General features: G+C 62.7%; 1 protein-coding gene across 1 annotated transcript; it reads right to left on the reverse strand.

Annotated features, from left to right (window-relative positions):
• Nucleotides 1-97: 97 nt before the first annotated feature.
• Nucleotides 98-17,252, reverse strand: TTLL12 (tubulin tyrosine ligase like 12). Its single transcript, NM_001075510.1, is given in 14 exon segments — nucleotides 98-1,462; nucleotides 1,937-2,075; nucleotides 2,585-2,653; nucleotides 4,260-4,341; nucleotides 4,741-4,892; nucleotides 5,541-5,652; nucleotides 5,959-6,153; nucleotides 6,240-6,356; nucleotides 7,388-7,464; nucleotides 9,761-9,894; nucleotides 9,977-10,136; nucleotides 10,919-11,117; nucleotides 13,155-13,327; nucleotides 16,982-17,252. Coding segments are annotated over 14 exon segments (1,968 nt in total). The 5' UTR covers nucleotides 17,189-17,252; the 3' UTR covers nucleotides 98-1,310.

The raw sequence follows: 17,252 nt of genomic DNA on the forward strand, positions 1-17,252 counted from the left end.
CTGGTACTCTGGTTTTCTTCGACACCCAGCGGGAAACAACTGACAGACCAGGCAGGCCTGTGGCTCCAGGGCCCCGAGGAGAAAAGGGAGGCGGAGGCACAGAAGGCGGGCTTTACTGCAAATCAAGAGCAGACAGGACACGGCAGCTCTCTGTGGGGAAGACCAGAGACGAGGCATCCTGCCCTCCAACCTCTGCTTGGCTGGAGGGAGGGGTGCTTCCCCGGAACACAGGCTGAACTTGCGGGTAACAGACAGGATGGACAGACACGCCCCGGCACACACAGGTGGGCGGCACAGTCAAGTCCAGTTCTGCTACAAGGATCACTCTTGGCTTCAGAGTGAAACAAGCACCGCCCCACCTCAACACACACGCACACGGGCGCCCGAGTGAAAGCTCTGCAGGCAGCTCCCCTACAGAAGTCGGACCCACCGTCTGGTGAGCTGGGCCTGGGTACACAGTGGCTATACAAACTATGCTGCAAATGGACTCAAAATTCCAGAAACATAATGAAGAACAAGAATTCTGCGTTTTCTTCCCATAAATGAAAAAGTAACAAAAATCCCACTTTTTGACTCACTGGTGGAAGGCAGCCTCTGACCGAACCACCAAGTTCTCCCTGGAATTGTCTTTCTCAGCCATCCACCGCCTGGTATCTGCTGTCCGCCTGTCCCCGAGCCCCCTCACCAGAGTGTCCCAGCCAACCTCAGATGAGAGGAGGACCCCTGTGGGGCCCAGTGGGCTGGGAGGATCTGGCACCACACTTCGGCCTGTCCATGGGCCCGGATGGAATGGCAACAGCAGCCGAGGGCAGTGGGCTCCCGCCCTGGAGCCTCAAGGGAGGTTTTGCTGGTGAAGGTTCGACTCTGGGGGCGAGAAGTTTGGCTCTGAGAAGCCAGCTCCCTGGGGTGTGATCTGGGGACGACTGTCCCAGGGTCTGGGGTGGAGCGTGGTAACAGCCAGTCTCCTGTTAGCATCTGGGTTCCCACGAGTGTTCCTGGGGACCTCCTTCTTGAGGACACCTTGTCGTGCTCCCTGGAACCCCTTTCACAAACACCTCTGGAAGCACAGCACCCCAGGGACCAAGCTCTCTCGGATAAAGCCCTTGGCTGAGCTGATACTGACCACTGCACAGACGCTGGAAAGGGGCATGTGGGCTGGGGCCTGACCGAGCGGAGGGGGGCCCCCGAGCCCCAGGGTGGGAGGCTGGGACGATGGCTCGCGGGGGGTGTGGGGGGACACTTTGCAGAAGCAGCTCCGAGAACTGAGGCTGGAATCTGCCCACAAGCACTCGCAGGAGGGCCAGCGGTGCCTAGAGGAGGCGGGTGACAGGGCAGCCGTCGGGCTCGTCCAGGAACAAGGTGCTGAAGACGTCGTTGAAGAAGCTCGGGTGGTACCTGCAGGCCCGCTCACAGTCCGGGTTGAAGTTCACCTCCAGGATCTGCGGCTGCATCACCCGCTCCCCTGATGGCACAGGAGCACGGGCTGTCTTACTCCGAGGAGCGGGGGCCTGGGACGGGGGTGCTGGGGGCCGCGAGGCTTCTCCGGGGGGCCTGGCCTGAAGCCTGCTCTGGCAGGGGGAAGGCCGGGGCTGCCTCCAACCCCGGGAGTGCCACGAGCCACCACAGCCCGCTCAGATGCCTAGTTCAGTGGGACCCTGGGCCCCTCTCCTCGCATGCAGGGCGCCTTTCCTCGTGAGCCCTCCTGACACCACGGCCACCCGCTTCCCTTTCCTCCTTGTGCTCCACCCTGCAGGCTGCAGACCCTCAGGGTGGGCCTCCTCTGATCCAGGTCTCCAGGCTAATCAGAGAAAAGGGACACAGGATAGCGTGGACCAGGCCGAGGCAACAGCACCCTCTCTCTGTCCCTGGGGGGCTGGCGTGGCGGCTGGAGGATCAGCTCTGGGTAAATGGGGGTGGGGTTGGGGAGCCCCCTCACCATCGGGACGACTGTCCCACTTCAACATGAGGTCAACCGCGTACACGGCCCGGGATGAGGGGTAGTCGCAGAGGCCCAGCGGGGGCGGCCTGGCACACGCCACCTGGAACAGCTCCGTGAAGGCCTGGAAGATTTCAGCCTGGGGGCCGGGGGAGGGGGAGACAGGGTCAGGGGGCCTGCAGGCTGACGCTGGGACCAGCCCCTCAGAGCAGCCCTTCCTGAGCCCTGGTCTCCAAGCGGCCACGTCACCTCCTCCGACGTCCTTCACGACGCGGCTGCAGCCACCTCTGCCTGACTCTCACTGCCCTCTCACCTGGTACCCACTCCCTGCAGACCTGTGTACCCCCACCTCAGAGCTGTCATGGCAGGATGGGGGGACCAGCGTGTATCCCCCCAAGTGTGCGATTCCTGGGATGCACAGAGCCCGTGTCTGTTCCAAGGGTGGTCCTGAAGACGCTGCCTGGCTCCTCCCCTCCCCAAGGAGCCCTCGTGACACCCCACTAGGGCCAGAGGGGAGGACGGGGGTCTCGCCCGTACACTCCCCCTCTGGCGGAGGAGCAGGACCACCAAGAGGAGGCGAAGGCCCCCCACGTGCCCGACGCGGCCCACGAGGCAAGCCCTGGCCCCTCGAGCTTGGCCAGCACTCACCTGGACGCTCTTCCAGGGGAATTCTGGGTACTGCTTCTCAAACTCTGGGATGAACTCGTTGTAGTGCACCTACAACAGACACAGGGCCCGTCCCACTCCGCCCGGGGTCTCCTCTGGGCAGGGACCAGAGAGGCCTGGCCTGCCCTGCCTTCACACAGAGCTGACACTCGCTGGGGCCCCGGAAGGCGCCCATAGCCTCTCCAGCTCCACCCCTGCCGGCACAATCGGGGGCAGGAGACGGGGTCTGAGCTCTGGACACGGTTACTTCCCAAGGTCTCAGTGTTTCCATCTATAAAATGGGACAGTACTCCTCGCCCTGCTTTGCAGGTGGCTGTGAGGTTCCAGTGAGGCAGTGAATGCCCAAAGGGCCGGCCAACGGGTCACCATGTCCCTCTCAGAATGGTCACTGGAAGCAGAACTCGGACCTGACCCTGCAGGGCCCATGTCTGAGCTCAGCAATGGCTCAGAATACCTGCAGAGACAGCAAGGGCTTCTCAGGCCAAGACTGCACCCAGCACACACCTGAGCACGCTGGTCGTCAGCTCAGGTTCCTCCCACAGAGGACCAAGACAGGCTCCCTAAGGAAGCCCAGCGTCCACACCCTGCTGGACATGCATCCCCCATGCGGGGCATCAGAGGAGATGTGACCCTCAGGATGACGCCTGCTCCACAGAGGGAAGGCGCTCAGGCCTCAGAAATGACCTGAGTTATATCCCAGAGCTCCGGGTCCTAGGGACCAGCTGCCAACACAGCACTGGACAAGAGGAGGGACATGCAGCAGCAGCCCTGCTGGGTGGGCACGTGGCCTGGCCCCTCTGACAGCGCAGGGCCCCCCAGAGGATATCACACACACAGAACAGCGAGTGTTGAGCACAGCTCAGGGCTTCCCTGGTGGCTCAGAATGTAAAGAATCTGCCTGTGATACAGGAGACCTGGGTTTGATCCCTGGATCGTGGCAACCCACTCCAGTATTCTCGCCTCGAGAATTCCATGGAGAGACTGGTGGGGGCGGGAGGGGGAGTGTGTCACAAAGCGTGGGACACAACGAAGTGACTCATACACATACACAGAGTTCAGTTTACTAACACATCACCATGTGCCTGGGAAGTAATAGCCCCATGCTCAGGAGCAGCTGCTTTCTGGAAGTGGGGGCCACAGGGCCACGGCAGGGCGGTACGGGGCAGGGCGGACAGCGGCTGTGCCCTACCTCCTGTCTGCCCTGAACAGTCAGGACCAACACGCCTCCGGGCTCTCTTCCTCCACCGGGAGCTGGGCCCTCCTCTGCCCGGTGCAGCCTCCCTCACTGACCCCAGGTGCTCCGCAGGCCAGCTGGGGGTTGATGCCCTCATCTCAAAGAAGCTTTGCCCCCATGTCCTGTTGCTCGAGGCACCCAGGCAGCCCGGGGAAGACAGAGGGTCCAGGCGGGGTCATAGGCCAGCAGCAGCCACCCGCCCTGGGGGCCGTGCAACACGAACCAGGGAACTTATCTCGACCTAAGCTGAGCGTCGTGTGCCCCTCCGAGCGCTGGGGGCAGTGGTGGGAGGAGCCGCAGGTCCCAGAGGGCAGCTCCCCGGACCAGTACACAGCCGGCCCGGAAGACATGCTGACAGGCGTGGGGTCCCGTCTGCATCAGCCTCCACAGGGACCCGGCTCCCCAGGCCCCGCCAGGGCTCACCTGCTTCAGCACCACTTCCGGGTCATAGTTCATGACAGTGAAATGCTTCTCGTAGTCGTCCAGGTCGTTGAGGGCAAAGGGCCTGCAGGACAAGCAGACGGACACTCAAGTCGGTCCTGAGCGCGGCCGGTCCCAGCGGGGTAGGCAGGCAGGCGCTCAGAGCCCCCTAGCCAAGCATCTGTTCTGCCCCTGGTAAGAGCGGGCGGGGTGGTCCCACGGCCCCTGTGGGCTCACCACTAGACCCCTGCAAGTCCCTCAACATCGACAGGGTGTGCAGGGGTGGGGGCCTGTCACACGAGGGGGGTTGACTTGGGGAGGGTTACTGCCGGTTACCAGAAACGGGCTCAGTGGGGTACCTGCTGGAGAAGGAGCCCCGGTCCGGGCGTTCTCATCCAGAGTGAAAGAGGCACCCCCCCAATCCCCAGCCCAGCTCCCCCCAATCCCCGGCCCAGCCACCCACCTGCCACCCAGCCTTCATTACCGGTTGGAGAACCGCAGCCAGAACACGTCGTAGACGAACAACCTCAGGGGCTTAACCGACCGCAGCAGCAGGATGTAGCGGATGTCGAACTTGACCCTCCCCACGTCTTCCCGGAGGAACAAGACGGGACTTTCGATGTACTTGGACACAACCTGAGGACGGAAGCAGGCTCGCGGGTGCTCCTCTCGCCGCGGCCAGGATGGAGCGGCCCGGCCTCCTGGCTGCAGCTTGCGCCCAGGGACACCCGAGCGCGGTCACGCCTGCAGAAGCGGACTCGCTCTCGAGCCTACCTCCCCGCAACCCCGGGCTCAAGGGCCCCCGACTTGGTATCTGCCCCCCGCACTCTGCGTCTCCCTGTCTTTTCACACCTGTGTCTAAACTGCAACAAGCTCTTTCTCTTCATTATTAGTTGAGAGAAAAGATACCATGGATTTTTAGGCTTTGAAAACTGGAAACAAATTCTCAGCCGAAGTCCACCGGCTCCCCATCCCAGGGCTGGCAACCTCCCTAGCGGTCATCTGGTGACTTGTCTCTCTCAGGCCTCTGTCTGTCCAGGAGCAGAACCTGTGTCCTTCACCTCCCCCACTGCTGGCCCCCCGTCACTACAGCACTCCATCCAGGGCCCTGAGGGGCTCCCTGGCCCGGCCACCTCCCTCCTGTGGGTGGTCCCTGGGGGGGCCCCCTCCCTGATGGCAAGGGCAGCGAGCAGCGACTCCTCCCAGCTGAGCAACGACGCTGCCACCAGGACCCGCCCTTGAGAGCAGGCCTCCCCCCAACCTCCCAGCGCCCCAAGGCCCCACCTTGGGGGAGCTCTCGCGGTGCCGGACAATGCTGTGCAGGTTCTTGGTGATGTGGGTGTCCAGGCTGCGGGCCAGGTTCCAGGGCTTGCAGATCCAGTGGTTGTCCTCGCCCCTGGGAGCAGAGGAGTTGGCTAGGCTGTGTGTCCCCAGGACTGCGGCTGCAGAGGGGGCCGAGGGAGGGGTCCCAGAGGAGACCTCAGAGGCTGGGCTTCGGGAGCCAGCAGTTGGCTGAGGCCAAGGGAGCTGCCCTCTAGGTGGAAGGGCCGTTGAGCCCCGTAACGGGCACGTGGCAGGCGCTCGGCCATGGGGCGGGCCAGGCAGAGGGGGACAGGGGTGGTCAGAGAGGGGGCCACAGGAGCCTGCCGGGCGTTGGTGGTGGGGGCGGGTCTCAGCTAGCGGGGCGCGCGGGGGAGCTCACCGCCTCTCCCGCTGCTGGAAGTAGCTGATGAACTGGGGCAGCTCCGTGCGCAGGTTGAAGGTGCGGGGCAGCCAGGCCGGGCCCTCGGGGCCGCCTGCCCGGCGTGCGACGGAGGCCAGGCAGTCCTTCACCGTCAGCAGGCTCTCGCAGGGGAACTGGTTCAGCAGCACGTTGGGCCTCTCCTGGCTCAGCCTCCTGCGGGGCCCAGGCAGGCGCCGCAGGTCAGGAGGCGGCGGCTTCCGGGGCGGGCGGGCTGGGCCCTGGGCTGGGAGGTGGCTCACCTGTAGTCCTTGAAGTGCGAGAAGTTGTAGAGGACATCGGCTTCCGCCTCGCTCTGGGTGAAGGTGAAGCGCGGGTGGGTGAGGTGGCTGAGCACCTGCTGGATGTCCGTGTAGACCCTGCGGGGGAGGGGCTGCGGTCACACTGCACACCCGCCCAGCGGTGGGGCCCTCAGACCCTGGCAACCCCGCATCCCCCACTTGTGAGACGGGACCCCAGGGCCCGCCGCCTCGTGCTCATCCTGAGCATGAAACAGGACAACCCCAGTGTTTCCCTGACCCGGGCTTGTTCCTCCCACATGCAAACAGGGTGGGCAGACACACTTAGAGGGCTGCCCTCAGAGAAGCGAGCTGGCGCCCCTGGGTCTCATTCCACACTGGCACCAGCCCTGGCCCTGGGCAGGGGAGAGGATGCGGAGGCCTGGGTGCGTGTCTGCCAGGGGCAGTAGATGTGGTCACACTGTGAAAGCGACGGGGCTGCGAGTGAAGGCGGGAGGGAGACAGGACCCCACCTGGACAGTGATCCAGGCGCGGGGGGAGAGGCACAGCCAGCACGAGGCATCTAGCTCATGGCCAGTCATGGCTGGGGATGAGGCTGTGGGGCCTCGGTGCAGCCTCCGACCAGAGGAAGCGGAGGGGTGTTGGGCGGTGGCCTCGGGGAAGGGGAGGACAGCCAGACGGGAGGAAACCCCCAGGGCCTGGGGGGAAGGGACAGAGTGAGGAGGTTTGGGCAGCCAGACGGAGGGGACCCCCTGGAGACGGAGGCCAAGCTGCCCCAAGGTGGCTCTGTTATCCGTGGGGGCATCCCCCTGCACCTCCACTTCCTCGCCTGTAAAATGGACCGTCTGCTTTCACCCTGGGCTCGCAGGCCTACCTGGCCTGACGGAAGCTGCCAGTCCACAGCTGCAGACAGCTGGGAGTGACCCTTCCTGGCGGTCTGGGTGCCCAGCACGGGCTGGCTCCCGGCTCACCCTCCCTTCTCGGGCATCCCTCTGTGACCCTGAGACCCTATCCCTGGAGGTCCTGTCAGTGCTGTGCTGCCCGGAGGCGGCAGCCTGCATGGGGGATGTCCCAGGAGTCTGGGGAGTGCGCGAGGAAAGGCAGCGAGGAGAAGTCTCGTCATAGTCCGGGGGTGCGGGCGGGCTACGCACTTGAAGACGTGGTCGCAGGGGTACCCTGCAGGGCTGATGGCCAGGGGCAGCTTCTCCTTGTTCTCCTCCAGTATGGCCTAGAAAGGAAACACTGGAGGTAGAAAGAGAGCTTCAAGAAAGGGAGCAAGTGAGCACAGGCCTCCTCCCCCCGCACACCAGGCTTCTGTGACCCTGGGGGGCACACCTGGGCTCAGGTAGAGCCCTTCTCGGTGCTGGGGTGCCTGGAGCCCTCTGATCACTCCTGCCCCAGAATTCTGGGGCTCGAGGTCCCTCAGGTCCTGAACAGCCTGTTTGGTGTCAAAAGAACAGTGTAGACACTGCTCTCAACCTTCTCGTCGCTTCTAAACGCCTCTTCCAAGTCACAGGCTGCCCAGAAGATGCTGGGCCTGTCCCGGGAAGGGGCTGCTCTGAGGGTTAAGCGGCGTGGTGGTTTAAAACCTGTTCACATACTTTCTGACATTCCTTTCAAAAGGCAGAGTTAATAACGCATCTCCCCTTGAGCGCTGGCTGGGCTGAATGATGTGTTTATAACCCATGGGAAGAAGCGGAGTCTGCAAACTCGTGAAAGGACCTGTGGCCTCCTCCCATCTCCCCTCCGGTCACTTCCTCCCAGAGTGTCAGCCTCCATGTCCCAAGGACACTCAAGAGGCCCCCCAGCCACAGCCAGCGCCGCCTTCCCAGGCCTGAGTGTGCCCCGTGGGGGCTGGTCCTCAGCCCGACCAAGCCTCAGATGACAGCCTGACTGTGCTCACGAGCGAGCCAGGGCCAGAAACGCCCAGCTAAGCTGGCTGGGCTTAGCTCCTTTCCACAGAAAGCAAGACAAAGCAAACGTCTGCGGCTCTGAGCAGCTATGTTTCGGAACAAACTGTTATCTGGCACTAGCTGACTAATACAGGCAACCCCAGGGCCCAGAGCACAGGCCTGACCCAAATGGGTCAAAAATCACCAGGATGTTTAAGAAAACCGGTGTCTGAACTCTTCTCCTCTTCTTGGGCCAGTGGGGGGCATTCCCCCTAAACCCCCCCAAATTACTGATTTCAATTCACGTTCCTTGAACAACCTCAAGACCAGGAAGTCTTTGTCTCTAAGCCACTCGTCAACCACGCCTCTGCGTTCACGCACTCATTCAAGTGTTTAATAAGCACCTACTAAGTGCAGGCACTCTAGAGGCTCTGAAATACACCTCTGAATTAAGAAGGGTGATCACTGGGTTTCTGACAGGGCTCCATCACCACTGGCTTAAATTCACAGGGAAAAGTGCCAAGCGGCCCAGCGCGCTGGCCCAGGCCTCCCGGTCAGAGAAGCACGGGGCAGCTAACCCCAGGCACGCTGCCCGCTCGTCAGCGCGGGACTGGCTCGTTTCCTCCTCTCACCATCCTCGGTGAGCGTCTGAAGGACTGGTGCGGGGCAGAGAAACGTCAGCATGCTGCGAAAACGCTAGAGCCTCGGCCCACAAGTCACCAGGCCCCTCCGGGTGTGGACTCCAGCTCTTCCGCCAGCCGTGTGGCCTTTGACAAGTTACTTGATTTCTCTGTGCATCAGTTTCCTCACCCCCCGTTACATAACGACACAACAGGACTGGAGGTCGTACTGTGAGGGCTACAGCTGAGCACGCCCGTAAGTGCTAAGCAGAGGCTTATGCATCCCTCGGTTTCTCACTGGGACGAGCGGATGAGAAGCAGTGGCTGGAGATGAGAGGCGGGGAGGAGGAGTAGGGGCTGGGGTGTTAATTCCTGCTCGGCTCTGCCTGGTTCTGCTCCCACTGGCTCCGCTTGCCGCCCTGCCCCCGGCTGTACCAACCCTGGCTCCCTAGGCTGGCCTGCCCCACGGGCCGGGCCCTGCACGAACTGCCCACCAGCCTGGCCCTGTGAGTGGGTCCCAGACAACGGACTGTCATCCGCAGCTACAATGCTCGTGATGACCACCTGTGGGCCTACTGTGCACCATGAAAACATACCGTGCCATGTGTAAACAGTGTCCTCACAGCCCCGGTGAGCAGGTGTCAGGAGACAAGGGAATGGTCCCGAGCCGGGATTCACAGCCCAGCTGCACGGCCCCCACCCCAGACCCCATAGTTCGGAGCAGCAGTATTGCATGCCCCCCGCCGTCCACCACCTCCACCCCCACCTCCAGAAGGACAGTTCCCAGCATCGCGACCCTGGGCTGTGGGCTGAGCTGATGCCAAGCGGTGCGGCCACACGCAGCTCGTGTTCACTTGCCGAGCTCTGAGCCCCTTGTCTCGCAGACACCCCCAGACTCCTCTCTACCTCCCACGGCAGCCAGCTGCGGCTTGGCCATATCTGGTGACCTGGCGGAGGAGGTTCCAGAAGCCACCGGGCAAACAGGCCCAGGGGGTCAGGGCCAAGGTCCCACCTGGTAGTGCTCGGCGGGCGGCTCGGGCGTGGATGAACTGAGGTCCAGCAGGTCAGTGGGGGCCCAGGGCAGCAGCATGCACCTCCGGATCAGCGGGTCGGCCTCTCCGTAGGCGAAGTCCCGGGTCACCTCCTCTGCACCAGGACACGTGGGCTGTCAGCGGGGCGGCAGGAGAGTGGCCGGCCCTTCCTCGGGGGGTGGCGGGGCCCCACTTACCGCCCGTGTCCAGGTCCCGCAGGGGCCACAGCAGCGTGTAGGCCACCTGCTGGGGCATGTAGAAGAAGGGGGCGGTGGCAAAGCTGGGCACGTCCGCGTGCTGGATGCGCGACCCGAACTCGTCCATGATGTACCACACGGGCACCTTCTCCTCAGCCGTCTGCGGGCGGAGCACACACCACCCTCACCTACAGGTCCTCCGGTCCCCGCACCTTTCCTGGTGTTCACGACCCGAACACCGGCCGCCAGCCTGTCTACACTCAACTCTCAGGGCCTGGGACACCCACCAGGCACACCTCCAGTCCCCTGAACACAAGGCTGCCGGGCCAGGGGACTGCTGTGTGATCACGGGTGGGGTAAAGCTATGTGTAAAGGAGGCACTTAGCCTAGCAGCCACATGGGGGTGCTTGGTTTTGTGTGCGCCCCAGGGGGAGAATGCAGAGTTCAGGGAAGGCTTCCTGGAGGAGGTGACAGCTGCGATCACGAGAAACTACTTTTGTCTTTTCCCAGGCTGGAAGTCGTAGGGGGCTGGTGCGTGAAGGTGGGTCTGGGGGTGTGCTGGGAGTGATGTAAGCCTCAGAGCATGCTGAAGGGACTGGACTCTACTCCTGAAGGCAGGAAGAAATCACTAAGGGTATTTAAGAGCGTGCTGGAACCAGCAGGCACTGGGAAAGAGACAGCCAGGTCACTGGGCTCACGTCCAGGGGTCTGGGACAAGGCTGTGTCCAAGGCCACGTGGATACCTGGGTCTCCAGCACTGGCTGGCCCAGAGCAAAGAGTAACAGGCCCATGATGAAGTCGCAGGGAACCAGGGCAGCTCCCACTGGCCACGAGAAGGGGGTCTGCTCGCTTGCGGGGTCAGGGGACCATCTCCTGCCAGCCCCGACAGCATAAGGTCGCGCAGGCCCATCTGCCTCCCCTGGGGCCCGGCTGCCCGCTCACCCCGTGGGCCAGCTGGTAGGTCTGGTTGAACTTCCACATTTCCTCTAGCACCAGGTCCACGGCCTCGGCACTGGGCAGCTCGCCGTGGAACTCGATGCCCATCAGGTTGGCCATGCGGTGCAGGAGCCCCGGCACCTGCTGCAGCTGCTGGCGGGCGTGCGTCACGCGGCACGTCCAGGCGTGGTCGATGAGGAAGATGCTGCGGGCACAGGCCACGGGGGGGTGGGTGAGGCTACCACACGGCAAGGCAAGAAGGGGTCTGGGTGAGGGCCAGCGGAGGGGCAGCCCCTCAAGGAGGAGGCCGGAGCTGTGGCCTGGACCCGGCACTGGGCCTGGGTGGGGGTCTGGCTCCCCCACTGTTTCAGTCTGGCAAACTCCCACCCATTTCAGTTTCTCAAACAGGGCAACACATCCCTACCCACCCCGTCATGGGGCTGCTGTGAGGATAAATGAGACACACAGCCGGCCGCCTCCATCGGGTCCTCATGCGTTGAGGGATTGACTATTACAGTGATCACGGTGAACATGAAGTGTCCTTGGCTGGATTCTGAGCTGCTAGAAAGTGGGCCCATGCCCCCCACCTTGCTACCTGGAGGCCAATGCGCAAAGAAGCCCCACTCAGAGTTCACTCGCTTGCACTCACCCGGGACCTCTGGGCATTGTTCAGAGGGTGCCAAGGCCTTGTGCGGAAGAGGCTTCAAGTCCTCATGTGTCCAGACAGGAAGCCCACCCAGTCGAGTCTCCTGGGCCGGCTACGTGGCTCCCACACCACCTCGTTGGAGGGCGAGGAGTTCCCCTGTAGGCCCGAGGCCCTGCCTGCCCCCAGCCCACCAGTCAGGCTGCCCGATACCACCCCAGCCTAGCTGGACGTTGACTCCCCAGTGCACAGGGTTCTGCCTGCTGGAGAAGCAGCTCTGGTCTCCCCACCCCACTAAAGCAAAAGGAACAGCGAACACTCCAGTCCTGCAGGCGGGGGCCAGCTCGCTGCACTCACACTTTCTGTTAGCACATCCTGAAACAAACGAAGACTTACTTCTGCCCTTGTGCACGGAGCCAGGAGCACCTGGGGGTGACCCAGGCAGACACACACAGGGGCTGCCGGGCACGGTGGGTGCGGGAGCGGACGGAGGCTGAGCCTGACCACTGGGGGAGACTCACAAAGGTCCGAGGGCAGACAGGGCCCGGAGCCATGCTCCCAACCTCGACACCATGCCCATCCGTCCCCAGACCTGCCTGCTAGTGTGAGTGGAGGGGGCAGGGAGGCAGGGAGCCCCTTGAGGAGGCCGCTGGGCCTGAGTCCCACGGCCGGCACAGGTGGGAACGGAGTGGGCACAGGCACAGGTCTGCTGTACTGAACTTAATGAGTTTCTGAGTCAGAGAACATGTGGGTGGTGGTGCCTGGCTGCTCTAATTACACGTGTGGCCCCTCCCACCCTACCAGGGGCCGGTGAAGGAGCTGGGAAAGCAGGAAGAGCTACGGACACAGACGCCCAGGGGCCCGCAGGGGCTGGCGAGTTCCTCCCCCACCACCCTGCCCGGGGTTTCAACAAAGTTACGCCTGTCCTGCCTGAGGACAGTCCCTCTGGCCCCTGGAAGGCAGGAATCCTGGGCTCCAGTCCTAGTCCTGGCCTTTCTACCCTGGGGCCCCGTGCAAGGCCCAGGCTCACCTCTGCCCCCTCAACCCCGAGTCCCAACTCGAGGAATCAACCAGGCCACGCTGCTCACATTCACTGATGTGAAGTTCAGGGCTCCTACACAGAGACCAGATTCAGCAGGAACAGTGGGGAGGCCCGGGGGCTGGGTCCCTGGAAAAGCCCAGGCTCACGAGTTAAGACGGCCCTGGGATGACACCCACACCTGTGACCAGCTGTGCGATCCTGGGTGAGCCCGTTCCCACGGGGTCCTCACTAGCAAGATGGGACCTCGCCACATGTGGTCATTGGGACCCCTGGGACAGGTTAAGAGGCACCTGGGGGGAGGCCGCTCTGCAGACGGTACGAAACACGGCAAACACAGGAACATCATCGGTGTCAGGGCCGATTGGGCCCTGAAGTCCAGCTGGAAACACAGCAGCCGCCATGCACCTCGTCTCAGGCCGGCTTAAGTGGCCAGTGGCCTGGCCTGGAGGAGCAAGAGCGCCCGCAGGAACTGCTTCTCCTGGGGGCGACGGCCGGGGTGACATCCTTCAAGAGGGAGCCGAGGCGTGGATGAGAGGGTCCCGCCCTCGGCTCCTTACCTGTTGGGGTCGGCCGCCTGGAGCCCGTTCTCATTGGTCACGATGACCTTGTAGCAGAGCTCGCCGCCGGGGTTGGGCTTCTTGCGCGCTTCCTGGGCCGCCTCATCCTCACTCTCCTCCTCTTCGGCTTCCTCCACCTGCATGATCCCGAACATCTCCCCAGCATCGAAAACCTGGGGGCCAGAGGCAGGGGGGCATTGGCAGGACACCCCGTTCCTGCCCCGTTCCTTCCGCCACACCCTGGCCTCTGGGATGAACTGAGCCCCGAGGAGGACAGGGCCTCTTTACTGTCCAGCTGCCCATCTTACACCCAGGAGACAGGTTCCCAATCAGTGGGAACAAGGTCCTCACCTCCCCCGCCAACACGGGCACCGTTATCAGGGTGCCCCAGCCTGTGGGACCCACGCCTGGGGGAGGGACCGCCCGCGTACACCTCTCAGTGGCAGCCAGTCTGGGCTCCTGCTTCACAGGGAAAATGCAGCCCAGAAGGTGGAGGGGGCGGCTCTGCTCACAATGCCTGGAAGAGGCAGGATCGTGGCGGGCCAGGGACTTCAGCTCAGCTTTGTTCTCACCAGAACTACCAACCCAACGCCAGGGCAGCGGAGGAGATTCGGAAGGAAACAGGGGCGAGGGGGTGGGGGGTGCTCAAGAGCGCCCTGCAGCCACAGCCACCCAGGTCTGCACCAAGCAGGGCCTGGTGCTGGTCTCCTGGGGCCCTGGGCCAGAATGGGACAAAAGGAAAGGGTCTGGGTTTCCTTGTTTCCCTGGCAACCACAAGCTTGGTGAAGGGGACAAGCCAGTTGGTCTCCACACGGCCACACTCAAGACCCTGTGTCTGCCACAAGTCGGCAGGTCACTGAGCCATTCCATGCCTCAGTTTCCCCATCCATACAATGGGAATATTAGGATCTACCTGTGACTTGTTGGGAGGGTTAGATGATTCACACACACACAGAGCATAAAAGCTACTCTGTAAGCACTTGCCACCATGACACTTCTGAGCCTAGTCTCTCAGCAGCGAAGGGACACCAGCCACCTTCCGGGGGAGCTGAGAGCAACACATCAAATCCAACGGCGCACAGAGGGACTCAACAAAGACCAGATGCCCCTAAAATGTACTTCCCACGACTCCACTAAAAAGAGGAGACACACTCATCTCGGCAGCTGGCAATCAGCCATCCATTCAGGCACGAGCAGCGCTGACGTGCTGGGCAGGACAGGCACTTGGGGGTGTGAGGATGAGTGACGTATGACCTTGCCCTGGGAGCTGATGACAGAGAGCCAGGAGGGGCCATCTGAGAGGCCGAGATAACCCCTGCAGGGGCGCCGTCCTCTGAAGTGAGTGGTGAAGGAAGCAGAAGATTAACTGATTTGGCTGCTCCAGGTCTCTGATGTGGAATCTTATAGTTGCAGACTCTGGGCTCTAGTTCTCTGACCAGGGATCAAACCTGGGCCCCCTGCATTGGGAGCGCGAAGTCTTAAGACACGGGGCCACCAGGCAAGTCCCAGGAAGGTCGTCAGGTGGTGGTGTGAGGACTCCAGGCAGAATAGCTGGGGCAGGAAGGGTTGTGGAGCTGGTCAGGTGCATCCCAGGGGAGCTAGGGCACTTTCTGGGATGGAGTCTTGAACCCCCAGCCCCCCAGAAAGTCTGGAGGCGGGGGAAGCCACAACCCTTTCTCTGGTTTGAAGTTTAGAAGAGAACAGCTCAGAGGCTGGAGTCCAACCCAGAACCCCAAATCTCCATCCCTCCACGCCCAAACCTGACAAGGGGGAGGGGGCAGTGTAGGGCCTGCCCTCTCCCAGCTGTGATACCATCCCTGTGACCACCATCCCTTCACAGAGGGTCTGGAGGAGTCCCTACTGAGGTAGGGGAGGGGAGTGGTTTTTGCAGCAGGGTAGTTCCCGGCCAGAAAGAGCTGAAATTGATTTCAAAACACTCCCCCTGGTTTCCAAGCCAGGGGGGGCAGGAGGGGCCCCCCTTCCTCGGTCAGCAGGTGCCTGTTCTGCCAGCAAACATCCTCCCCCACACCTGGGCCCCCAGCAGCACGTCTGTCAGAACAAGGGCTGCAGGTCTGGGTCTGGCAAAGTGGTGACTCACAGGTCTGCCCGTCACCCCAGCAAGGGAGGGCCATGGAAAAGTACTGGGTGCCCCTGAGCAGAGCAACGGTGGCCAGGATGGAGGGGACATTACACTTCAGTGACTACATGCCGGGCACACCTCTGCACCCAGACTCCACCAAGACCCTGGGAGCTCGGGCCATGTCTCCTGGACTTGGACTCAAGATGGGCAAGTGACTTGCACGAGCGACTTCACTGCCCACGGAGGCTGGCAGGGCCAGGGCTGGGGTGTTTCCACCTCGTGATCCATTCACCCAGCACCAGAAGACCATTTTATCCTTACAAGCTGCTGCGGTCCCCTCCTGCACAGCAGAGGCGTGGGACTAGGGCAAGTGCGTGGGAAATGCTGGCAAATGGAGGGCGGGCTTGAGGGGGAAAGAAATTCACTGTTACAAAAGGCAGGTGCCAATAACACTGTATCTTTTTTATAGCACCTACCCTTGTTTTGAACAGGAAGGTACTTGGTCCAACCCCCCTTCCCCATGTCAGAAGTCCAGAGTGCTGAGAGGGTGGGGTTCACCCAGCTGCCTCTGGGGTCCCAATTCACCACTTGCAGGGCTCAGTCTGTCTTGACCCAGGAAGCAGCCCGGAAAGGGCCTGGCTCCAGCTCAGAAGGTCCCAACAGGGGCCCGTGAATGTGCTCTGGCTTCAGCATCTGGGCAAACCACCAAAACCCAGGGCTGACCCCTCAGCTAGGACCCTGGAGAGACCCTTCGGAGGTAGAAGCTAGAGCACAGGCCAGCAGAAAGGAGCTGTCCCTACAACGGAGACCCTCGAAGCATCCGGGCTCTTAAAAAATAATTTTTTTTTAAACTTTTCGGTCGTGCCATGGCGCATGTGGGATTGAACCCCTGCCCCCTGCACTGGAAGCGTGGAGTCCGGACTGCCAGGGTAGTCTCCGAGCTCTTTTCATTTTTGTTTAGATGCCGTCTCTGCCTCCCACAGCCTCAGTTTTCCTTAATCAGCAAGATGACGGTGACCTGGGGCTCAAATCAAATGAAGGAACACGAAAGAATTCTATGAAGAAAGCTTCTAGTTCTGAGGTCGGACAGACCTTAGGAGGGTCACTTCCTCTCTCCGAGCCTCAGTCTTCTCAACTGCAGGAAAGGGGTGATGGATCCTAATCCTCACAGGGCTGCTTTGGGCTCGGATTGTGGAGGACGCAGCCCAGGGCCTGGCACGCACAACGGAAGCCAAAGTTCATTTTAGTTCCAGTTCTCGCCGCAGTGTTGGCAAGACCGGGGCCACAGGTAGAGGGTCCGGCCGCCGCTCTTAGGCCCCAAACCGCCACGGAAGTGAAAGTTTAAGGCGTTTGGGCATCAAGCCATGCTCAAATCTCCGGATCCGTGCATCTCCTGCGTCGTCCATCCACGCCGGCCCCCGACTCTCCCCGTGCGCGTCTCACCCAAGCCCGCCCGGGAACGCGCCTTCCCTCCCATCTCCACGCCGCCAACTTCCCCCGGCGCGCTCCCCCAACCTCTCGTGTCCTCCGCGGGGGGGGACCCTGGCCGCCCCACCCGAGCGGTTCTCGGCCCGGAGCCGGCCCGCTGACCACACCCTCCCAGGTAGAAAAGTCCAGAGCCACCCACCCCGGCGGCGCGCTCGGGACGCTGCGTGCGCGCCGCGAGAGCCCGCACCCAGACTTTCCCGGGGGCGCCCCGGGCCCGCTCTGCACCCCGGGCCTCCCCGCGCGGCGCCCCAACCCGCACCTCGTGCTCCAGCTTGTGCAGGAGGCGGCCCCAGTACCGCTCTGGGACTCCCGACGCACGCAGCGCCGGGCCGTGCAGCGTCGCGAACTCGGCCAGAGCCGCCCGCGCATCCTGCTCAGGGTCGAGGATCGACTCTGAGCCCGGCCCCGGCTCCGGATCTGGCGTCAGGACCCGGCTGCTGCGCTCCGGCGTCGGGTCGGCCTGCATGGCGCCACCGCCAGCGCCAGAAGCCCAGCTCGGCCGCGGAGCCCGCGGGCCCGGCCCTCCGAAC

This window comes from Bos taurus, chromosome 5, assembly GCF_002263795.3.
Source record: "Bos taurus isolate L1 Dominette 01449 registration number 42190680 breed Hereford chromosome 5, ARS-UCD2.0, whole genome shotgun sequence".
Taxonomy (NCBI): domain Eukaryota; kingdom Metazoa; phylum Chordata; class Mammalia; order Artiodactyla; family Bovidae; genus Bos; species Bos taurus.